Genomic DNA, 25085 nt, shown 5'->3' with positions numbered 1-25085 from the left:
GCGTGTGTGTCAACTGTATACATATATCAAACGATTGGTCGCCTATATGCTGCACAATCAGCGTCCAGACAACTTTTCTGTCCCGCTCTTTTTACCCCACACGCCACCAATCATCTCTACAACATTTTTATAGAGAACACGAAAAAAGCGGGGGACCTTTTTTTCATAAACGATTTTCCCTGTGGTGACTACATGGTTCAGCAGTCGCCCATGTAGCGTTCGAAAAAGAAAAAAAAAGTTTTTTGTTTAAAGTTAGAGTCTCATACTCCGTGTAGACACACACTACTGCCCTATAATACAATGGAGCACGGAGAACACAACCAGCCAGTGGGAGTGGTTTCAAGCCCTACTACTACTGCTGCTGCTCGACAGTACCGACTATACGTACGATTGAGAGGAGAGATAGTATAAAAAGAGCTGCGAGTAACTGTGTCGTCCGCCACTCTCTCGCTTGCTCCCATCCGTCCCTCGCCTATATGTGTGCTGCAGCTTCCTGCGCTCTCTCTGCATACAACGGCTAAAGACTTAACACGGTGTGATTGTTGCTTTTTGTGAAAAATTCGGTATAGTATACCCCATCACCCTCTTGTTCACTTGTTTTTTTTTTTGGCGGTGGATTAAAAACAAAAGAAAAAAAGGGAACCTCCCTTCCCCCGCAAAAAAAAAAATAATTCCGGAAATCCGAGACTTCACCTTCTTGACATCGGGAGCGAGAAAAAGAAAACAAAACAAACAATTGAGTGTCACGAGAGTTCATTTTTTGTTCCAACTTTCGGAGCTGCCAAGTCCATGGCACGTTGTCGTCCACATCCGCAAGACTTTGTCCGTAAGTGTTTCGAGAAATTGTAATTAAAAATATTTTGAGTCCAGCCATTCGACGCGTTTCGTGAGTGACGAGTTTCGGAGAGGAAACATTTGAAACTAGTTCAAATTTGAGTTGTGCAAACAACAATTGACAGCAAAAGTCAACTTTATTCCCCCTATTCAATGGATGGTTGGGTTTCGCTTGATACGGGGGGGGGGGGGGGGGGGGGGGGGGGGGGGGGGGGGGGGGGGGTCCCTCCTTATTTATTGTGAATACTTTCAAATTGCGCGCGCTCAGCTCCATTAACAGTCCATAACGAACCGGTCTTGAACTGCTCTTAATGTAGCTATATAATTTTTTTTTTCTCATTCTTTTTTAATGTACACTGAGCAATTTATGTGGCTCTTACGGCATTATCTCTCTCTAATAGTTCGGCCGTTAAAGGCATAATTTTGCTGATTGTTTCGAAAGCCATCGGCATTTCGTTGGGGTTGGTAGAAGCTCAATTTTCCCGGTCACCGCAAATTATTAGCCTTGCGTAACGGAGACGTATATAGACGTAAGATGATGTTGTGTGACTATAACGTAAACCAAGACGACGGTTATCCCAAGTTACATTCAAAACTTCTATGGCCGTGTGTGAGTGTGCGCTGAAGAGTCTTCGTACGTCTGATCCTCCCCATCAAGTCGCGCTCTCCCTGCATGCAATTCAGAGTTCTATATTTGACCAATCGATGTCATATATAGAAGAGAGCTGAAAGATCTATAAACAAAAAAGAAAAAGGGTGGCAAAAAAATAAGACGGGAATCAAAAACTATAAAGTAAGATATGAAGGCCCCCCCCCCCTCATTCTTTTTCTTTCCCCGTTCGGGATATATTTTATGTTTGTTCCAGCAAAAGAGCTAAATCCGACAGCAGCAGCTAAAGTCATCCAAGCCCTTTTTCCATCGGATGCGCAACTGTATATCTCTCTTCTTATATCTATAAGACCGTACTTTAGCTCTGATGTGTGCTATATGCGCGCGGGAAAAACGTGTGTACCGAAAAGGAAAGGATAGAGAGAAAAAAAAAGGGGGGAAATGTATGAGGAAGTAAAAGAAGATGCGGAAGAAGGAAGAAAAAGGAAAAAAAAAAGGAAAGAACATCTAACACCAACCCCCCACCCTCCCACTAGCGATCAATCTCGTCCGGGTGGATGGATCCAGTACACCAAAGCATATACACACGGGCTCTCCCTTCGCTCTTTCTGTGTCTAACAGTGTATAAAGCCTATCTCCCCTCCTTGCCGTTCCTTACCGTTCCACTCGGATTGAATATATTTATAAAACAAAAAAAAAAAAAGGGAAAAAGTTTTATGGGACGAGGGATTTCTTTTCTTGCCCGAGTACCGAGGGGATAAAAACTAGTATAGCGCCAAAAGGCGAGACAATCGGCAAGGGAGAGTAGATATACAAATCACTGCTGTCGTGTCACCAAAGCGCAGGAGAGCAAATAAAAAAACAAAACAAACATCTTTAGTCGTAAGTTGGTTGACGGCTGGATACATAGTGAATACGCTTTGTTAGTTGAAACACTTGTGCCTATACATTTGGAGACCGACATCATCAAATGAATGCACACAAAGAAAAAGAGATACTAAGGCTGACGAGAACAATATCATCGTGACATGGAAAAAAAAAAGGAATGTCCTTGTTTGTTAACTGGTTCGTGTCTTATTATTTCTTCCACTCACGAGTGTCCTCAACAGTAAGGCATACTCGGTCATCATCTTTCTATTTTTTTTGCCTGTTAACGCAGTCTCACAGGGCCCACTCCGTTAAGTAAGAAACAAAGAAATTTAACGTAATTCTAGTGGCCGTGTTTGACACTGTTTCCGCAAACAAAATCCACACGCCAGGCAAAAAAAAAAAAGTTGCGTATGTTATCGGTTATGCACAGCCAAGTAGCGCGTCTCTCCCTTCTATTCGTGTTCAGTTGGCGTCTCGAGCTCACGGCTTCGTTCGTGTGTAAATTTTTAATCAAAAGCTTCTCGCCGTCCGCACTCGTTCACCCTCTCTATTCCTAGCTCTTTATTCATCTCCTTCTCGTTACCATTTCCTTTTAGAGTCTATATATTTATTGCACTCCCCTCCCTTTTTATTTTTTACCCCGTCGGCAGAAGTGTCTTGCCAACGAGCCCACGCAGACAAGTTGGCAAGAAGGTCGAATTACAAAACAGAACATGAGCTTCGTTATTTCGTCGTCAATCTTATTTTACAGGCTGCGATGGCTATTACATTTTTTTTTTGTATCAAATGGAATAAAATTGTAATAAGGACAAGGGTAGAAAGCGATTGAAAGATGATCAAAATTTAGAGAAAAAAAAGAAGATTAAACATGCGAATATTTTGTTTTAATGTTACGTGAAAGCTGAACGAACTGCTAAATTGATAAATTCTTTCTTTATTTAATGCACAAGACATTTCTGAAAAAAAAAATCCCATCTCTCTTCATTTAATCAAACATCTTCCGTTTGCGTGTAATGCGTGCGCATTTGTATGGTACATCACCAGTTTATCTCTTACGTAATGCTGGGCTCACACCTGCGCTCAGAGCGAGAGAATAATGAGGTTAGGCTGTGTCGTCGGGACAACAACTGAGAGAACGCGGGATGAGCTTTCCCTTCAAACATCCAGCAGGAACACGACAGATGGTCTCTCCCATCACACAACCGTCCCACAATTGCGTTTTCTTTTTTGTTTGTCTTTAGCCCTTTTTCTCTAATCATCGCGGTACAGCCTCTTTTTTTGCGTGTTGATGGCCACGTCTGCATATATCCGAGATAATAGGGTTTTACGTTCGTATTCAGGAATTAAGTGGATAAAGAGTTCTAAACCGACAAGAGTACGTACAGCTTACGTACAAAGAAACTTTTTGTAGCTCAAAAGACGGAAGTTTTGCGGCTACGTTTACGAAGCGCTTCAATTGTTTTTATGTTAAAAAAAAAAAAAAAGATAAACTAAAGGGGGGGGGGGGGAATGGGTGCGGTAGTTTCTCCTCCGATTGCGTTTCGAATCATTTCACACGACCAAACCTATTTCACGTGCAAAGATAATGGAATCTTTCGTGTACATTCCCTCTCCCTTTAGTGATTATGCAATTGAATCTTGTACTCGAACGAAAAACAATAACAACAGCTATGTCTGCTCTTGTACAAGAGACGTGGGTGCGTGAAATTTGTGTCTTTTTTTTTCCTCCCCACATCACCAAAGAAAGACAAAGATTCACATGCAGCCACACGAAAACGCCCCCTGCGTACGTGCGCCCGATGGTCGTGGCCAAATCATCTCCGCATAATAAACGTGAGAGATTTGGTCTGTCTCTCTCTGTATATAATTACTATTAGTTCTCTCTATCTCTTAAAAAAAAACACACAGCAGCAACGAAAGAAACAGTCGACATTATGGGAGAGAATGCGGGATTGTATCTCACACTTATGAGCTGCTGGCTGCCAAGTGGGTCGAATAAATACACACAGCACACAGAGTCTGCGGAATAATAATAATAAAAAAAAAGAAAAATGTTTTCGGCTTTGCCGAGGAGGCTTGTTGTTTCACTAGCAAATAACATCATCCGAGCATAACGGGTCCTGCTGCTGCGCGTCCGGCGTTATGTGTTTTCAGCGCATCACCATAAGTCGCTGTATATGCTCCTCTGTGGGTCACTAGTACTAGGCTCGTTCCAGCACGCAAATATAGACCACGGTCAGGGCTGGGCATAGCTAAAAGAAGACAGAGAATATAGCCATCTGTTGAATGTTTGTTTCCATCCATCCATTAGTGGAGACAGGAAGTCTCATCAGCCGCAGCTGAATTTTTGTTCTTTGAACGCAAGGCATTGCGCAGTGTATACGCACACCTCTCAAGAAAAAAGCGGGATAATAAGGAACATTAGTGAGAATGGCATACAGCAATTTGTGTATTAACATCCTTCATGTACTATTGGGGTTTTTGAAGCCTGTAGGCGCACAAAATGATGGAAGGCGCGTTCCGCTTTTCCATTTACGGAGAAATGAGAGACAATTAATGATCATTACATTCAGTCTGTAACTATAAAAGATGACCTCTTCTTCTTTCCCCATAAAAGGAAGTCCAACAGCACGGCACGCCCCAAGTATCTTGCGATTGATTTCTCCGAACGTGTTGCTTTTCTCAGCATTTTTTTTTTATCATTTCATTCGTTGTTCGTTAAAGAATAATGTTTTTTAAATCTCATTTTTTCTACTGCCTTTGCATTATTTATTTTGATGATCCGGATTGCGGGTGGTTCATTGTTTATTTAGGTCTGAAGCCAGACACATGTCCAACAATGATGCGGCTGCAGTTGTTGCTGATCTCCATTGCCCTAATCGGATCCAGCCAAGCAGCCGGAACGAGGACGACATTTGCCGGTAACCGATTGCCTGACATCGTTCCCGGCATCGCTGGCGTTGACTATCCGGTGGCTTCGCGAGTCCCCACTACGCTTCGATTCCGCTGCGACCAACAAGATTACCCGGGATTCTTCGCTGACGTAGAAACTGGTTGCCAGGTAATTAGACGATCCCTTCTCGCTATCTCTATTGCCCTCTCTTTCCACTATTTTATTCGTTTTTCCTTTTTTTTTTTTTTTTTTTTAACTTCATACTAAGTTCCGATGACTGGAACTATTAAAAGTCAGTGAACATAAAACTATTGATTATTTAGGATCCTCTTAAAAAAAAAAAAAATAATAATTTGCAGTTTGAAACTTCAGCGTATGTTTAGCAAGTCTGCGTCACTATCGCTGCCTGGGGAGGGGGGGACGTACGATGCCCATAATATTCTTTTTTTTTAAATTTTAATAAAAATTTAACTATTTTGTTATCGTTAAAAAGGGAAAAAAAAGAGAAATTTTTAAGCTTAGGCAGAATAGTAAAGGGTATGTAGGTTACGTGTTATCCTCCCGGAGAGTTTGATGAGTTTTGTTTTTCTACTTGAATGCAGCGGCAGTCAACTATTTGCGCATAAAAGATGAGATTATATTATTCGAAAAAAGGGAAATACCAAGCTTTTTTTTGCATGGACGACCTATTACCATTCCGTTGTTTTGTACAAAACATCGACAAGGGACGTCATTTTGATGTCGTCACCAAGCAACGATGCATACGCGTATGTAATGTTCAGCCGAGCGAATGAAACTTAACATGGGTCCTCTTCTTCTTTTTTTTATTTCTTTCAAATTGGACATGACTTTATAGTGAAGGGAAGGGCCGCGTGACTTTCCAAATGGGAAACGACACAGATAAAAATAAAAAGTTAAGAGAGACATGCCAGTTGTGTCGTTTTCCGTCCCTTTGATCTTTTCCTTCTTTGGAGGAAACGTCAGGGAAAAATGTCATGTCAAACATCGTTTCCCCGTCAACTGCTACTGGGTATATATAACGAGGGACAATATGTATGGGAAACGAATAATGCAGTTGTGTACATATATCCACGAAACAACGTCATAACAAATATGCTCTTGTTTCCCTTTGTTGTTAGGCTCATGTTGACACAAGTTTGCAACGACAGCCATCGATCGTGCAGCTTTTTGACCATTCGGCCCATTGCGCTCATGGCATTCCATTCTGTTCGTTTCACAGTGTCTTTATCTTGCACATCCGTAAATCGAAACGATCTAAAATCATCGCAGACAGGAGCCATAGAAAAAGAGGAATTGGAATTGATTAGATAAAAAAGGATCATGTACGTTTAAAAAAAAAAATCAATTTCCTCGATCGAAAGTGGGACGTAAGATGACCACCATGTATAGAGGTCATCGCAAACTATAAACCAATTTCAGTTCCATTTTCAGTTGACCAGAGCTCGACGTATACAAGAAAAGGGAACAAAAAAATTGGAATTTAATCTTCTTTTTTTTCAGCCTTTGTCGCTAAAGTCGGTATAGCTTTTTTATGTAAACGCCATAGAGCAATGGGCACTACAGCAATAGCTTCGTATACATTTTGACTTGTATACCATGTAGATCCTGAAAAGAAGAAGAAGAAGAAGAAAAAAAAAAAAAATGAGCCCTTGAGCTTTCAATAGCGGGAGACCTATTACTTTTTTGATCCAATTTTGATTCCTTTCGTTGTGCCAAAGGGGGGGGGGGGGGGGGGGGGGCTACTTTTTTTTTTTTTTTTCAATAACGATATGGTATTATTATTACTAGAGCATATAGATGCAGAGAATAGAGAATGTTGCTATTATGTAGCCATCTTACATCGCTGAATAGACGGCCGTCGTATTAGTAGAATAGGGACCCGATGCGAATGAGACAGGAAGGGTGTGTCTCTATCCATTCGGCGATCTTTTCGCTTCGCTTTTTCACTGGCCCGATACACATCCGGACGTAACATCCACTCCTGTACATATGGCGATGCTTTATCGATCCAAGTAAAAAAAAAAAAATACTCTTGAGTCGCCTGTTATTTTATTCCATTTCCGCTGACCCACAACACAAATAAGAAATTCAATTTGAAAAAAAAAAAATAAAAATTGAATAGGTATATACCCTCGAATGAAATCGATCTACCGCTGCATAAATCTACATCTAATAAATAGAAATACAGCGTCGTAATGTATTGTTGTGCATACGCTGTCAGGAAAAAAATCCCTTCGGCTACATCATGCCCACCCGATTGCGTTTTCCAAACCGTTGGCGCAAATGCAGAGATAGCGAAATAGGCATGAGGATAACAGCAAACTGTCTGATGATACCCACGTCCATAAACTTGTGTGAGCCGTGATGTTTTCTCGCCTTCATTAACGACGAACAGATAAAGCTGTTGGTGACTTCCTAGAAGTCATCGGGCCGACATCACGCAGAGATCCCATGAATCTTGGCTAACACAATGACGGTCCGGAGCACGTCCATCCACTAATAAAAGCTAGATAGGCCTCCCCCTTATTTATTTTTATTTTAGACAACAGAGGCTGTATCACGTGCGTTCGTTTAAGCGGAACGTGATACGGATACGCCCATTACTTTGTCGAAAATAAGGCGGAATTTATTAAGTCAAATATCATCAGAGAAATTCTATTACGAAGCTTTTATCTAATTATTCGCAATTGGTTTAACGCAAACGCGGACTACGTGTGCGGAATGCATTTTAAAATCATGTCCTTTTTTTTTCTTGTTGCCCACTTTGCAGGTGTTTCACGTCTGCCGCGACAATAGGAAAACATCTTTCTTGTGTCCCAATGGAACTCTCTATCACCAGCGATTTTTGTAAGGTTCTTCCGTATGGCAAACAACAAGTTAAAAGTCTAAATAATTTTTTTTTTTTCTTTTATTAATATGTCTCATCGAAAATAATAAGCGTTTGCGATTGGTGGTTCAATGTCGACTGTTCCAAATCCGCCGGCCTTTATCCACTCAACAAGGATTACATGCAGCGGCACGAGCCATCCCCTCAAGGTTTGTGTATGACCATTGTATAATAAAGAGCTTCCTACCCCCTAAAGTGTAGCCTTAATTCTGGCCGTTTGGGTTATTACAATAAAAACCCTAATTGCTTGATTGCCATGACACATGTACATATATATATCTCTCTCTCTAGATCGGCAAGCGGAAGCATCTCAACCGCAAGCCGCCGCTGTGCGCAGCAGCAGTCCGTATTTCCAAGAACCTACGCCAACACCATCTTTTGCCAAGTTCGATAAACGCGAGATTGTCGAACCGACATTTCACGAATGGGCATCGCGGCACATCCCGCTTTCCAATCCGGCCGATACGGCCAACTTCAAAACGACACGATCCGCCGCTGCTCGTTCGCGTGCGGCTGACGTCACAGTTCCGTTTTTTGAACCGCCTTTCAAGTCGCTCAGCTCGACGTTGGGACCGCAGGTCAGTGAATTCCGAAATTCCCTCCTTTCGGATGAAAAGAAGAACAGGGAACGAACGCCATGGGCAGCGAGTATAACGTCATCAAGTTACACTACAAATAACCCAGACGTCTCATCGCCATACAATCGTGGTACTACAAAAATTGATGGTGAATATCCGGTGTCATCTTTGCCATCGTCCACATTGCCGGACAAATGGTTCCTGCTGGCCCAAGATCCCGACTTTCTCAACAACATCGCTTGGGGCGCTCAATTGCAAATTATCAACAAGACTCGCGGCACGGGTTACTTGCGAAACAAACCCAATAACCGCAGGCCAATCAGTGAACAAGAATTGGACAATCATCCATTCCAGGGTTTCCGGTCGAACCCTGAGGAACAGAGTCCATCGGTCGACCGCTCTAGCATACGTACCCAGGAGCCTAGCGTCCGAGAGCCGCAACGACAACCAGACCAACGACGGCAAGTCGAGCCTCCGAGACCTACTTTCGTGCCGAGCCCTCTGTTGAGCCAATCGAAAGAACAGCAAAGAGATGAGAAGAGCGGCACCTACTGGAAACCTTATTCCAGTCCAAGTAACGCGAACGCCCTCGTTCCTTCAACCACCACCAGCCGGCCAGTCCAGCAGACTGTGACTAGCTACACCGTTCGATACAGTAACCCCCCGATTAAACCAGTCCAGCAAAAGACAACTTATCCTACACCGACTAAACCGAAACCGACAATTCGCCCCACATCAGCTAAACCGGTGGCAACGAGTTACCCAACGGCACAACGACAACAAACGAGTTCACCGCCGTCGTACAGAGTTACGGCCGGACAGACTGTCTATATCAAGAAGCCATGGATAACAACTCCGGCCGGACAGAAACCGCAACAACAGCAATTGAAGAAACAACCGTATTACAAACCAACTGGATTGAACGTGGCCGCAGCTTCATCTCCCAATCCAGCCTACCAGACGCCGGCCTATCAAGTGGTCCTAACAGGCGGTTCGGATTATCAGGTGACTAATCTCCAAACTCGAGCGACGCCTTTAGCGTCGTCGCGTCCACCTGCGCCAACGACGCGGGCTCAACCGTTACAAGCCGCAACGTTGCGGTCGCAGCCGCAATTGCGTCCGCAGAGGTTAATTCCGCAATCTATTTTGCTACCCCTCGAGCCACATCCATCGACCAATCAGCCGATCATTTTTAAGAATCAGCGAAACCAGCAGCAGCCGGTTCGGCAACAACCAACTACTCGGCCAGCACAACAAAGACAACAACTTCGGACTCAAGCGACGACACCTGTGCGTCAGAATAGCAGGAGTGATACGCAGCATCCATTATTCCGGCCATCCGAAATGGAGAAAATGTCCATTCCTATCCGACCTTCCCTTTTGCTTTCGACGACCGGACCTTCCTCTCGGTCGCCTTTCGAGTTTGAGCCGACCAGTCGTGAATGGGTGTCTCCTGCCCAGCTTCCAGCGCCATCACCGACGAACAATTACACGCCGACCAGCACCAAAGGCAACAACAATTTGGATACGTTTCCATTGACGCCATACCAGCGACAAGACGACCAGATTACAAATATCATCCGCGGTAAATTAGTTCCGGCTAATGTGTTTCCTACTCAACCGACTAATTACCAGGCCAGCAGCAGCAATAATGACGAGGTCCGTTCGTTCGTCGTCCGGCCGAGGAACCCCATCACGATGACGTCCTCCCGTTGATGCGCCGACAATGTCCCTGATCGCTGCGCATTGGAATGAAACTGCTATGCGCCATGACTGAATTGTGTATACGTCGCGCATCCAATATCACGTAATAAGCCATACTTTTCGACACACATAATCACCCAGATCCCCATTTGGCAGGGTACATATATGAATATAATAGCGAATGAGCATTCGTCTTTGTCGTCGTTACTTCACAATTAGATATTCCACCCCTTCGAAATTTTTTTTCCCAACTTGAAATTGATATGTTTGTAATGCAAATTTGCTGCTTAGTGGATGAACAATGGCTTTCTGATACGTATATACCAATAGATTAATTAGTATTCCAATACTTACCAAGTACAGCCTCTAATGATAATAGATTCAGCTCTTACAATCAATCCGCAATTACAAAAATAAAACAAAAAAAAAGTCATTTACTCTCTACATATAAATACATTATGTATACTACGTGTAATACCTGTGTGTGTCTGTGCGTCTGGTTCTGTACTATACCTTTGAATGGCGTTTTTGAAATCTCTCGCGGTCGCTTTTCCCTCTTTCCATAACGTTCATATAACAGCACAACAGATGACTTTTTCCTCCTTAGTTTTGTTTCATTTCTCTTTCCTTCTTTCACCTGAGTAAAATTCGTTTTTCTACTCTGATTTTTCGTTGTTATTATTTTTTTTTTTGAAAGTTACGCACACGTTATTATTGAGAGAGTTGTAGACCGACTACTCACACGTATATATATATATATATACAGTATAAACACACTGACACGCAGACCTATCCCATAACCTATGGCAGACGGTACACGGTCTGTTCTATATCCATTATATTATATCCCATCATAAATGCAAGCCGAGGATGAGTAAATACACACATTTTTCCGAACCAGTTGTTTATGTATCCTTTGTTTGCAGCACTATTGCCTTACTTTTCCCTCGTTTGAAATTTTTGTTTTTGTTCGTTTTTAGGGTACGCTTTTTGCATTTGCACTGATTACGTCGGTTCCTGTTGTTGTGATAAGTTTTGCTCTATACTTTCTCCCTTTGAGAAACTAAAGAAAGTGTGCTTGTATACCTATTCGTAAACCCGCTGCTATGTCCAAACCGCAGACAGCTACTCAAGCGAGCGTGTCAGCTGTCGTTGAATATGTAAATTCTTGAGTTTTTTTTTTTTTATACTAAACGACCTGTCGTAGAGAAATTTCAGATTTGTTTTCCTTTTTGTTTCGTACAGAAAGAAACGCGGTTAAGGATGACGGAACAGAATTTGTATCTTTCATTCTGCCCCGTTGCTGATTCAATAGTGTCTGCGATTTGTCAGAACTATTCGAGCTGGTTAAATCTGAATTTTTCTTTCCAGCATTTGCTATTTATTGATATAATGTTTTAGCAAGATCCGGCCAAATGATGCGTTCGATTAAAAACCGTCTCGTCTGGAACATTTAAATTCAACAACAACACAAAACAAAAATAAAACAACAACAAGCGGACTATGATATTCGTTGCGCTTTACGATACACTTAACGCAGAGCACAGAATTCCAGAATTTTTTAACGAAAATATGTGCACCTTAATTGCGACTATATATAGATTAAGCTTTCTGGTTCTCTTCTTCTTTTTTGTAGAGCGTGAAAAAATGGCACTCCCGTCGGAAAGCGCCAGGTGTAATTAATGGACTTTCACGGTGATTTCCGGTTGTTGAATGCTGCACCTTACACAGTGAGAAAAATAGTTTTTTTTTGTTTCTACTTTGCGCAGAGGAAAAAAAAAATTTACGCAGGGACAACAATAAACAGTTTAACATCAAGGGGGGCTAAAGATCGTGTGCTTGCAGCTCACGAATCATTTTCTCTCTTCCAAATTGTGCACGTCCGAGAAAACAGAATTATGAAAGTCGCTTTTGTATAAAATAAACATAGACGAAGACGAAGACATTTTTATCTTGCCTTTTAATTTTTGAAAACAAAATGGAAAAGTTGCGCATTCGCACGCTATCTGCATTTTAATCTGACATTTCTCTCGAGCGGAAAAAAGACGCACATAAATCAAATGTAAATACATGCGGTAAAACATAACTTTCCCCAGCGCGTCAGAAGAGCAGTCCCGTCCACGAGTTCTGCAATGCAATAATGCAGTGAATATCGTTTTGTCCATCGCAGGGCACACAAGGAAGCGCTCTCTCTCGTTGCCTCGTTGCTTTTCACCAGAGGTTTCCATTCGTGGACGAATTTTTGTTCCTTTTAATAACTCGAGCATCATCGGCAATTAAAAGATAGCAAGTGAAAGAGAGATCGCCAACCACATCGAGCCAGTAGGCTGCAATATGGTCATCTATTTTAATGGGTCGTTTGCGTTACACTCCCGTTCTTCTTCCTCCTTTCCAGTCGTTTTTCAAAGCGAGGAAACTCAGATGTTGATCAGGTCGTTATCGGCTGTAACCACGGCCATTGTGTTGACTTTCCTGTCGTCAATATTTGCTTGAGATTTCGTAAACATATTGAAAATTGATCGCTATAAAAAATGGGTGAACGTAATGTCTGCTGTTGAATTCCAGAGCTAAAACATAGCAGTGTATGTTAGATTTAGCTCTAATTTAACAGCGTCAAGTCCAGGCCAAATAGCTCGATTCGAGAGCTCATATTCTTTTTACCTTCCAAGTGGATTATAGCTCCATAAACAAGGGCCCTCAGGTGCTAAACTGAAATAAGAAGATGGAAACGGAGTGGAGGAAAAGAAATGATAGCATAAATTATAACCTGGGTGGTAAGTATATTTGATGAAGAAGGGGAGAAAGACGATGAAGTGTTGGCGAAAAGAGGAAATGAAAAAGAGCGCCACGTACGGTACGAGTCATACATGCGCCTGCAGGCTCGTGTCGGTATAAATACAAGTCAGTGGAACTAGGTCTGATCAACCGCAGTCTTCCGCTGGCCATCAGGACGTTCAAATAGTTTTGCTGTGCTCAACGTCCAATACACTCGCACTAACGCGAGCGCGGCCAGGCCCAGTCTATGGTTTTAGATTTATAATTTTTTTCGCCTCATACTGTGCGATTTCGTCAATTGTTTTCAACTAGCGTGTTCAATTGCGTTCCGAAGCTACATATAGCTTATCCAGAACAGCCACGCCAGCTAAAGAAATTGAGATATAGCTATAGCGCTCTCGCAGTCGAGTGCCATTCGACCATGAGGATCGTCGCCTTGTACCTTGCCTGCCGTAAGTTGAACTTACCACACACTTGCGGAATTTAGTACATTTCATTATGCAAAAATTCTAACGGTCCCCGCCATTATTTACAGTTTGGTCGTCTTTGGTCTGTCCCACCTTCGAGATGGAACAGCCTCACCGCCAGGTATAATAATTAGGAAAACATGTCTATTGATTGCGTGACGTCATAAGACACTGACGATATGCAAATTGGATAAATTCAGAAACGCCAGCTGGACTGGAATAGTGGCGGTAGGATTTATCATTTCGATCATCTGGCGATGAGCTCTGACATCAGCCCCGAACACAGGGCGTCCGGAGAAGAAAGTTCTAGCTCATCCGAAGAGGATCCGAATCCAGTTCAATCAACTGCATTGCCAAAGTCTGGATTACCGGGAGACCCAGGCATTGACTACCCCATTTTACCGTCCATTCCACTGACTGATTTCCACTGTCGAGGTCGTGCGCCCGGTTTCTATGGCGATACTCAAACGGCTTGTCAAGTAAGTCCTCTTTGTTTTAAAAACCTAGAAATTATTCGATCATTTCACTTCTATTAAAACGACAGGATTTCATTGTTGTTCTCGGCTAATGTTTTGTCTCTGGCCATTTACATATTTTGTAATGCAAGCCAGCGTAGTAGATTGTCTTTACTAGTTTACGTTTTTCCTCAGTCAACTTTCTTTGCGCTGTTTAAAAAGGCACATTCGTTTGCCAAGCAGAACGACACAGATTTTTTTTTACAGATACCAAAACAAAACGTTTTTAACTTGTCGATGAACATTCGACAAAAAAAAAAGATATGATATTAGAAGGAAGACTTAGAAGCTTCACGTGGCCTTATTTTCCTTGGTATTTATTTTCGTTTTACGTGCGTACGGCGAAACAACAGCCAAAGCTTTGGCAAACTATAGCGTATTGAGCTCGGCAGGAAACAAAATGTATGTAAAGTAGTACAGAATTTTTAGCTTCTCATGCCTATCGTAACCATCATACCTGTGCTGCAACAGCCGCTTTAGTGGCCCCACACAACGTAAACATTCTTTGGATCTACCTTTTTTTTTGTTTCCCTTCAATTACGACCGTAGGTGGTAAATGTTCGTGCAAGATTATGCCCACCTGTTTTTCAAGCCTTTGTTCTTTTCTTCTATCGTTCTGTTTCTCTATATCCTGATGGCAGTGATGGCTAAAATGCTTGTGATTTCTGAACATCTTCTTAAGCTCGGAGTTAACTTGGTAAAAAAAAAATAGTTAGCCATTTTGACAATGAAAGTCACGACACTCGAAACTAGGCTTGCCGTGACTTCCGTCCTACAAAAGTAGCATTTTTGCATTTGCTCTCATTCAAATCCTCGTTTTGGCGACGCCATTCCGGTGAAACAAAAGAATAGGTAATAGAATCGACCATTGGAATAAGATTGTTTCCTGGAATTTTGCTCATCTATTCGTTTTTCCTTGTGTTTCGACTTATCAGCCTAGCGTACAATTACCCTCGCCGAATGGCAAAAAGAAATTTAGAACATTTGAAAAAGTTAGAGCAAAGCGAAATGAGCGGGGTGGTGCTATATAACCAAAATCTCCAAAGAAAACTTTATAGAATAATCTGAAAACTTGTAATCTACTTAGCTGAATGAAGAGGAAATGAAATGGTCCATTGACATAGAACGAAATATTTTCGTGAGTTTCGTCGCCTTTTATTTTCCCCAACGATTTTCCTTTTTCTCCCCAATTTTTTTTTCTTCTTCATTGTTTCTCGTAACTGGGAAACTGTCCGCCATAACTACAAACCAATTAGAACATTTCCCTTCGGCTACTTTCTCCAATAACGGCGTGGGATGCGACACACATGGGCTCGATCATCTTCAACAATTTAAGGACGATAGCATCTGCCTTGGCTTCCTTTCCACTGCATAGATGCAACAACAACAACAAAATAGACTTTCAATACATAAAAAAAATAATGAGTGCTATGTTCGGCGTATTAAACGATCTCCTTCCTTCCTCTATTAAACTTCAAGCGATTTCTTTTCTATCTGTATTGCGTTCGTTTCCAGCAGATACTAAGCTGAGCTTGTTGTTTGCGATGACGGTTTGTTCATCTTCGACGTTGTTTGCCATTCTTCTTTTTTAAACAGGTGTTTCACGTTTGCGACATGAGCGGCCGACAGGATTCTTTCCTCTGTCCTAATGGCACCATCTTTAGCCAGCAGCTCTTCGCCTGCGATTGGTGGTACAATGTCAAGTGCTCCGCCACCCGCCAGCATTACCAACTCAACAGCAACCTCTTCAAGGTAATACCTCGTTTCCACTTCTATTCGATTCCTCTTCCGCTTTACTGTTTACCGTACTTTCGGCTCAATGGGTTCGTTCCAATTTATTTTCTTGTTTGGCACATTGTTTTCCGTCGGTCGTTTAAATTCCGCGCTGCTTACTCTGCTCGATGAAAAATCAAACATCTAGCAAAATGAGAGTTAGCTTTAACATTTTCACTAAATTTTGATCTTCTTCTTTTCCAAAGGGAGGTGATGTCAATCTATATGGGACGCCATCGTTCTGGAACTGGTTGAGCGAATCGGAAGAGGTCCAATCTAACACCCCATCACCGAAAGACAAAGGAAGATCCCATCAGAAAGCAGCAACCCGGCCTAACAAGTACGTTGAAACTCCATCACCCGCTGCTCGTGGGCCATCCGTACAACTTCAGAAGTTCACTGAACCTACGACACAGCAACTAGAAATAGAACAATTGCCAGAACCCGCTCCACTGGTCCAGTCCCAACCAGCTGAGCAGTTATCAGAGCCCGTAGTGGATTCCGCCGAGCTGCAACCGATCGGTCCTCCGAAGGTGGAAACTGCCCGCCCATCGCAATGGGAATCCTTCGTTCCTCTATCCCGACCTGCTCCTCAGGTTGCGGCCACACTGCCACCATCATTATCCGATGATCATGTAGCTTCCCAAGGATTCACGACCGATTATCAAAACCACTATTTTAATTGGATTAACGAAGCTATTCATCCAGGCCCCGACATGGCTCCCGAACTCAGCTGGTCTGACTTGGGTCCAAACGGTCCACTAATGACTGGCCATCGTAGTCAGGTGGCTGATGAGCAATCAACTGGGCAGCAATCACCGCCAGTCGATCGACGCCGCAAAGCTAAACCTGCGGTTCGTCATACTCAGAAACCCGTTGCTGTTAAGAAACAAACTTTACCTAGGCAGGCGGCTGCCTTGACACCGCCTACTCAACCACCTGCTTATGTTTCAAAAGCTACTTCGTTTAAGAAACAGAATACATCCCCATCTAAGCAGGTTGCTACGTTACCACCCATAAAGCCTTCTTCAAAACCAGTATCTAAACCAGGTGTTTCCAAGGCATCTCCATCCCTGAAAGCGACACCGACTTCCACCCCAAAATCAAAGCCTAGTAAAACCAAACCCAAAGAGAGATCTTCAACAGTGACTGAGACGTTTGACAGACCTACGGCAAAGAACGACTACTTTAACGAAGACGAAGACGTAGCCCACTATGATGACACCTCAAACAAATCAACGTAATCTCTTTATTTCTTAATTGTTTTCTTCTCCTTATTTTTTTTTTCTTCCTTGACCCAAGTTGCTCAATTAGTCTATATGTTTGAGTAGGAATCAAAGAATACGTGAAGTGATTGCAAGACAAACCAGCCGCTTCGGTAGCAAACTAAAAAAAGCCGGGAGAACGCAACAAACAGAGTCTCAAGAAACAACGTATCACGCACAAAGAGAGAAGAAATTCGTGCCTAGTCCCAAACTGATGCCGATCGTGCCCAGCCCACAAATAATACCCAACAGATCGGATGCTGTAGTAACCAATCCGTTCACTTGGGTAGTCTCACCTAGCCAGCCGGTGTCATCTCACAGAACGGAGCCGTTTTGGGGCCATTCGCCTGCCCGAAATTTTGCCTACTACCAGCCTCCTACGAGTTCTCCAGTATCCAGAGCCCAGCAACCGACTCCCGCCGCAAACTGGCTAGTTGGTCCGTCGGTTTTCGAAAACGCGTATACCGAAAGACGGTCTTCGAAAACGCCAGAGGTATACCGTCCTTCGGAAGCCAGATCGCTGGATCAATCCTCCCCATCACTTAGAAAAACACTCGCTTTGGAGCGCATCCAACCAGCCTTCCGCCCGAGCCAGCCCATCCCGGCCATCACTTCAAACAGCCACCAACCGAGGGTAAGAACCCTACGAGCGCATCCATCGCCCAAAGGTCGTTCTGCTGGCGTGAAACGAAAACGAAACTCCAAATCGAAGGCTATTACTGCTTATGATCCAAGGCTGGACCGGCCTTACGGGCAAAACCATCCCATCTGGAAGCTGCAAAACTGGGAATCGACCAAGATTTGATGAAACTATTTTATCTGTTTTTTTGTTTTTTTTTCTTTTTCCCCAGACCTGATCCGTCTCTGTTTTGTTTTACCACAAGTTGTTTTACCTACCATGGTTTTTAGTTATTTCGACCACTTTTCACACGTTTTTTCATCGTACTTGTTTCAAACTACCACAAATCACAGAAAGTTTGTTTTTTATCATTACAAAAAAATTTTGTACGTTCAAAGAAGCCCATCTAAAGATTAGTCCTACAAAATTATTTCGATCAAACGATGCGTGGGTTGATAAATATAACTAAATAATAAATAAAAATATAATATAAATATAAATAATATAACTAATTGCTTAATCCCAGAATTTTGAAATACAGCGAATAATAACCACAATGCTAGCGCGCCAGTACGCTACAGCTCTAGCGCGATGCAGCACGAATATTCAATGTATTTCAAAAGCGGTTGATCTAACCGAAAAAGAACGACACATTTATGATTTTCGTTTAATTTAGAATCAAATTCATGTATTTTTATAACTAAACCACGATGTTTCGAGGAAAAAAATTATATGGGTGAAAAAGTCGGGCTTATTTTGTCGGGCTTAATTTTGAGCATGGCAGAAATTCAGGGTTGTAATTTTGACATTAAATTTGTGAAAAAAAATTATAAATGTGTCGTTCTTTTTCGATTAGATCAACCGCTTTTGAAATACACTGAATATTCGTGCTGCATCGCGCTAGCGCTGTAGCGTACTGGCGTGCTAGTGTTGTGGTTAATATTCCGTGTATTTAAAAAACGATTGATTTGACGGAAAAACAAACCACTTTATCGAAATTAACGTTTAAATTTGCTTCTTCATTGTGATTTTTAAGGGAATCTAAGCGCTTTCATATTTTGCGGATTTTGGCAAAAGTGGGAAGGCTATAGCCTTCTCACTTTTTCATTTTTGGCCAAAATTTAGATTTGATTTAAAATACATGATTCCGATTCAAAATTGAACGAGAATCATAAAAATGAAGTTTATTTTTACTTTGGGCTTATAGCTTTTTTAATAAACGGAAAATACGGGTGATAAATGCTTGCGCGCCAGCAGCGCGCTAGTTTACACACCGTTAGTTTACAATTTCAAAACCAAAACAAGTTTCATGTTTTGCACATTTTTCAACTCGTTTCCAAAATCAACAAAAAGAACAGAAAGAACAAACAGACAAACGTGAAACGTGCATGTATGCTCTCTTATATCCTATCTACCACGAGATATCATAAAAGTTGATATGTATATTTACGTGATACCTTTCTCAAATACACACACGTGAAAAGGTGTACGTATTCTGTTTACTCTGGCTATAAGTCGAAAACTACGGAAGACACCCCCACGCCCGAAATACAGCGAATATTTGATGAAGGTAGCGCGCCAGTACGCTACGGCGCAAAACATAAAGTGCATCTACTTTTACGTTTAAGATTACTTAAAACGTATATATTCTACGTAAAAACTAAGCTCATTTTCGTGATCCTTGTTAAATTTTGAACGTAAATCATATATAGTTATCGAAATTTATTGATATATATATAAAAAAAGAAAAATCGGGCTTATTTTCTTGGGCTTATTTTTTCGGGCTTAAAATTTCTATCACTCCTCTTTCACACTCACTGTAATTGGTTCAATCTCAAAGAATATACTCAAAATGGAATGCTGATTCCGGGAAACTTGTTCTTTTTTTCATTAAAACAATCGTTTTCGAAATACAGCGAATATTTGACGGCGCTAGCGCTCCAGTACGCTATGGCGCAAAAAGTGTTGTTAACAGTACTTTGTTTTCGTTTACTTTAAAAACGGCTGGTTTAAAGAGAAAACCAATAGCTGAATCAAAATCAGCGTTCAATGTTCATTATATTGGGTAAGCTTCGTGGAATTCCAAGAGATGTCGTTTTTGGCCGATTTTGACAAAAGTGGGAAGGCTATAGCCTTCTCACTTTTTCATTTTTGGCCAAATTTCAAGTTCGGCTAAAAATACATGATTTCGATTCAGAATTAAATGCTGATCATGGAAATCAAATTTTTTTTTCAATTACCCTTATAGTTTTTAAATTAATCGTCAAAAACACAAGGCCGGGCTAATTTTGTCGGGCTTAAAATTTGTAACTGTAAAAACTGACATTCATTAGAATTGGTTGAAAATCACAGGATATAGTCAAAATTTAATGCTGATTACTGTGAAATTGTTATTTTTTTTCCTAAGTCAATCGTTTTTTGAATACCGACTATTTCTACTAAGTCAATCGTTTTTGTGAATATTCGGACGATTGATATGACGCAAAAACAAACCACTTTATCGAAATCAGCGTTTAATTTCGAATGTTTTGTGTGATTTTTATCTATGTAGCATTTTTTGCTAGTCCTATAGCGTACTAGCGCGCAAAATTGAACACACAAATTGTGTCGAATAAACGGAAAAAACGTATTTAAAAAATTCCATTGATTACAAAAACGGCTAAATGGACGGGAAAACAAATATTTTTACAATTAGCGTCTTATTTTATCGAAATCAGCCATGTTTAATTTTTCGAATGTTTTTTTTCCTCGTCGTGATTTTTATAAACATACATGAATTTGATTCTAAATTAAACGAAAATCATAAATGTGCCGTTCTTTTTCGATTAGATCAAACGCTTTTGAGATGCACTGATTATTCGTGCTTCATCGCGCTAGCGCTGTAGCGTACTGGCGCACTAGCATTGTGGTTATTATTCGCTGTATTTCAAAACCATTGATTTGACGGAAAAACAAACCACTTTATCGAAATTAACGTTTAAATTTGCTTCTTCATTGTGATTTTTAAGGGAATCTAAGCGCTTTAGGGAATCTAAGTGCTTTCATTTTGCGGATTTTGGCAAGGCTATAGCCTCACTTTTTCATTTTTGGCCAAAATTTAGATTTGATTTAAAATACATGATTTTGATTCAGAATTGAATGAAAATCACGGAAATCAATTTCGTTTTTCAATTTGCCTTATAGTTTTTGGATTAAACGTCAAAAACAATAAATACAGTGTCGCTAACAGCACTTTGTTTTCTGTTATTTTCAAACGGCTTTTTCCTTAAATGAACCAACCAGCACTGGAAGTGCGCTACTGCTGATACATCTGAGCAAGCATTCTTCTTTTTCTTATTTATTAATAATTGGATTTACACCCAGACCATGCGAGTATTCAGACTTACCCACAAAACATCTTATGGATGCATGTTTAACATCTAACTTATGCGGTAGGAAATTTCATAATTATCAGGTGAAGGCGTTGCAGCGGACGGCCAAGTGGGAAGAAAGACGTACAGCTTATTTTTTCGGATTTGTTTTAAAGCCCATCTTGACGAAAAAAGTATAGGACTTAAAAATTATACTCGCTACAGCATTGACTATAGCAATACGGTAGACAGGGCCGTTTAAAAAAAAAAGTCTATAGATTAATCCAATAATGTTGTACTTGGTCACCTGGACCATAGGTTTATTATTGCACCATATCGAATGAAAGAAATAAGTAATTCGTCGTTATAAGACAGACCATCAAGGCCCAGGTGGTGCGAAGACGCCAAGCGCCTGGAGGCAGGCTGCTGCTGACTGGGCCTTGGCCTCTTTTTTGGTAGTGCTGGCCAAACAGGCCTGGTATTCGATACCGTTCACTGTGACCTACATAAAAAAGATTGCGTCGATACAAGTTATACAAGACGTGAGAGAATTTTCATTTTCTAACTCCGTACTTTGAAGAGGAAATGTTTGAGATGGTCAGGCCCAATGTCGAGTATTTGCTCAAATACCGGTGGCTCCCAGTGCTGTTTCGTGCAAAGCTCGTGCAGGATTGAGACGGGGTGTTTCCCTTGAAACTCTTGGATAAGTTTGACAGCCGGCGTGGCTCGAATGGGTCCCATCATTTCCTCTTTGCACAAGAGACCCTTTTTGTCCATCTTGATGTCCAGCGACAAAGGTTCTAATGTGCCTTCTTTGTTGCGGCCGAGCCCTTCGCCCGGCTGCCAACCCATTTTCTGCAGCAACTTCATGCCCACTCCGCCGGCCACTGGCGCAGCACTGCTGAACTGGTCTTTCCTCACCCAAGCCTGATTATACTCACGATAGACATAACGTTAAACAAAAAAGGAAAAAAGAAACAGGTTGTATTTCTTAGTTACGATTTAATTTCACAAGACGACATGACCAATCATCACATCGTATTTCTTACTACTATACATTTGATTTTACGTGAGCGCAAGTTCGTTTTTAAAACAATTATTTGTTTTTTTTTTTCGCTGCTGGAACGAAACCTCTTATCCTCCAGTAATGGACGCTTCGAGTTCGTGCTACTTGACTTCTTGTTTTTGAGGCGACTGCATAGGCAATTCACCAAGAAACCAATGAGTTTACATCTACACGGCTCTTAAGTATTATTTACCTGGGGTGCTCCAGACCAGTTGATCAACTCCGGAATGGGTTCCCCCGTCATTGGATTTGTATGATGAAACGTGGCCCAATTTTGCGTCATTGATTCCGCTTCCTGAACTAAGCCAAGTCAATAGTTAGATGGTTAACATACACAATATAGCGGTATAGTTTACGACCTCAAGTTCCAGACGGGCTTGAACATCGAACTGATTTTCTTGTAGTTTGCGTATGGAAGAAATACGTTGGGCAACGATAGACCCTATGTCAGCTGAAGGAGGTTCAGCAACTGGGAGTGGGATCCTTGGGGTGGGCGCTACAGACGCTGTGATCGCTTTCGGGGCCTGTTTGGGACCGCTGCTATTATTTAATTCTTTCGCAACGGGTGACGGTGTGACTGGGACCCATTCCAGTTCCAAGTGTTGCTGGCCACTTGAAACGGGGAATTGCTGTTTCAACTGTGCCTGAGCCACTACACGCTCTTCCGGCTTGCGGACGGGCAACGCTACTGCATTGCGGATATTCATGACGATGGTATCCGAACGCGGTTTGATTTGGAACGGATGGCGAGTGAATGTTGACTCGGACTCTTTCTTCCCCGATTTTTCATCGTCTTCACCCGACCGGTCAGCCATGAGGTGTTTGCAATAATCAGTCAGTTCGGCCACAGTTTTTCCCGTAAATTGTGTAGATGCCAGAGTCACTTCAGTTGGCTGATTTGGTACAGCCACGCCAGCTGGCAATGATCCCGTTTCCTAACGAATCGAAACAGACAAGTATTAATTACTAGTCGGTTTTTCTAACGTTAAAATCCAATACCTGCATTCGCTTCAAGTTCTGCCGAGCAAACTCAAGAAGTTGGGCTTTATCGATCCGTGGCGATTTTGGTGGGGTTGGTGGACGTTTCTGGACGGCTGGTGATCTGGAACGTTTACGATGATGGGAAAGAGATCTAGCAGGAGATCGTGACCTTGGCCGAACTCGCGCCCGGCGCTGAGGAGACCGAGATCGGGAGCGACGCAATGTTGGCCGTCGGGTAATTGGAGATCGAGATCGAGATCTACTTCTACTTCTACTTCTTCGTCTCTTGGGCGATGGATGACTTCTCCTTGATTCATTCCTCTTTCGCCGACCATCGCCATGGGCCTTGGTATCTGACTGGTGCTTGACATTTCCATCTACTTTAATATCCGTTCTACTAATTTTTTTGGGTTCATCTTTGGCACGGAGCTTCGACTCGGTTTTGTCATCTTTTTTTACCTTCGATTCAACCCTGTCTTCTTTTTTTATTTTCGGTTCAATTTTGTCTTCCTTTTTCGTTCCTTCTGTGGTGTTCGGTTTTAATTCCAGTTTATAGTCTTTTTGAGACGACTCATTGGGCTGAGTTTTAGAAACGATTTTGTCGTGTTTCTTGGTTTCCTCTTTAACTTTTGGACTCGTCCCTAAACTGATATCATCTTTCTTGGCTTCCTTTTTGATCACTGATCCACTAATTTTGGCTTCGCAATCAGGATTGTGCTTTGATTCCTTAGTCGATTTTTTAGATGAAATTAGAACATCTTTCTTTTTCTTCTTTTCTTTGCCATGCTTTCTGTTGTCTTTATCATTTTCATCATCCTTTTTTCGCTTTTTCTTTTTTGTTTTCTTCTTCTCTTTCTTCTTTTTTTTCTTCTTATCTGGGATTGTCAAGTTTTCACTTATTTCTGGATTCAGCTCAGTTGTAACTGAAATATAAAAAATCATTGTTAAATGAAATTATACAATTTTCCTTATCTGGATTCCAAATCAGAATTTTGTATATTTCTTAGCACATCTCTTTTCTTTAAATTGAAGACTAACTTTGAAAGGTGTGGTGACTATTACAGTAATAGTGCCAACACATGTTTCATATTCTCTAAAATTGTACAACCGAAAGAAGAGCTCTGACATTTATTTTATTAAACTTTTGACACTTACTTGTAGCTGCTTTAGACGGAGGAGATTCATTACTAGGCAAAATGGGAGAATCACTTGAAATTTCAGTTTTTCTGACTGGGTCACTCACCAGTGTAGAAAAGATTTCTTCAAGAATTTGATCAGCCGATTTTTTTATAGCATTATCCGTCATGTCCTGAAATTTTCTCTGGGCAACAAATAAAAAAACATTTAAAGTAAAGTAAATTTAAAGTGTACAAGAACAATGATGTAAAAGGGTTAAAAATAGTATGTAAAATGTTATGTGATTTAAATGCAATCCTTGCTGATCTCATCCAATGATAGCATTAGCACAAAAGCTGTATTTAGACACAACTAAGAGTGAGTACAATTCATATAAAACGCCACCGTGGAAGAAAAAAAAACTATAATTCCTGCAGACTTACGAAAATAGCGTCTTAGCTACACTTGTAGATCAAACAAACATTCTATTTTACGTCTTCGATTTCAAGAGACATGTTGACATTACTAGGATCCAGCTTGACGGACGGGCATTGCCAGTTCGCCAAATCACGTAATCCAATCACATGATTCATGATTGATGTTTTGATAATTTGATATGATCCAACTCACAAGAATTGTCTTCTAATGCCTTTTATGGACACTATCCACGTCACGAATTAGATTATTACGATCTACATGAGATGTTTAGATCACAAAAGGCTGGTTTTATTTCACAGCGTCAAAAGAACCGAAATATCAAT

At 41.4% G+C, this 25085-nt stretch overlaps 3 protein-coding genes across 3 annotated transcripts; 2 read left to right on the top strand and 1 right to left on the bottom strand.

Annotated features, from left to right (window-relative positions):
* Nucleotides 1-456: 456 nt before the first annotated feature.
* LOC130696608 (adhesive plaque matrix protein-like) lies at nucleotides 457-11294 on the top strand. The gene is made up of 5 exons (XM_057519703.2): nucleotides 457-826; nucleotides 5128-5375; nucleotides 7999-8075; nucleotides 8167-8264; nucleotides 8407-11294. Exons 1-5 carry the CDS (start codon nucleotides 790-792, stop codon nucleotides 10407-10409), a joined length of 2463 nt encoding a protein of 820 aa, XP_057375686.1. The 5' UTR covers nucleotides 457-789; the 3' UTR covers nucleotides 10410-11294.
* A 2030-nt stretch (nucleotides 11295-13324) lies between these two features.
* LOC130696640 (serine/arginine repetitive matrix protein 1-like) lies at nucleotides 13325-18283 on the top strand. Its single transcript, XM_057519747.2, has 6 exons — nucleotides 13325-13624; nucleotides 13708-13760; nucleotides 13840-14118; nucleotides 15751-15906; nucleotides 16134-17167; nucleotides 17259-18283. Exons 1-6 carry the CDS (start codon nucleotides 13594-13596, stop codon nucleotides 17995-17997), a joined length of 2292 nt encoding a protein of 763 aa, XP_057375730.1. The 5' UTR covers nucleotides 13325-13593; the 3' UTR covers nucleotides 17998-18283.
* Nucleotides 18284-21449: 3166 nt separating this feature from the next.
* On the bottom strand, nucleotides 21450-24854 carry LOC130696616 (protein Son-like). The gene is made up of 7 exons (XM_057519724.2): nucleotides 24768-24854; nucleotides 24364-24529; nucleotides 23227-24131; nucleotides 22587-23162; nucleotides 22421-22522; nucleotides 21735-22088; nucleotides 21450-21663 (listed from the first exon to the last, which is right to left on the bottom strand). Exons 2-7 carry the CDS (start codon nucleotides 24512-24514, stop codon nucleotides 21541-21543), a joined length of 2211 nt encoding a protein of 736 aa, XP_057375707.1. The 5' UTR covers nucleotides 24515-24529; nucleotides 24768-24854; the 3' UTR covers nucleotides 21450-21540.
* Between the last annotated feature and the right edge of the window lie 231 nt (nucleotides 24855-25085).

Source organism: Daphnia carinata, chromosome 1 (assembly GCF_022539665.2).
Source record: "Daphnia carinata strain CSIRO-1 chromosome 1, CSIRO_AGI_Dcar_HiC_V3, whole genome shotgun sequence".
NCBI lineage: Eukaryota > Metazoa > Arthropoda > Branchiopoda > Diplostraca > Daphniidae > Daphnia > Daphnia carinata.
Note: the sequence above shows the minus strand (reverse complement) of the source record. Positions and strands in the feature narration are given on the sequence as shown.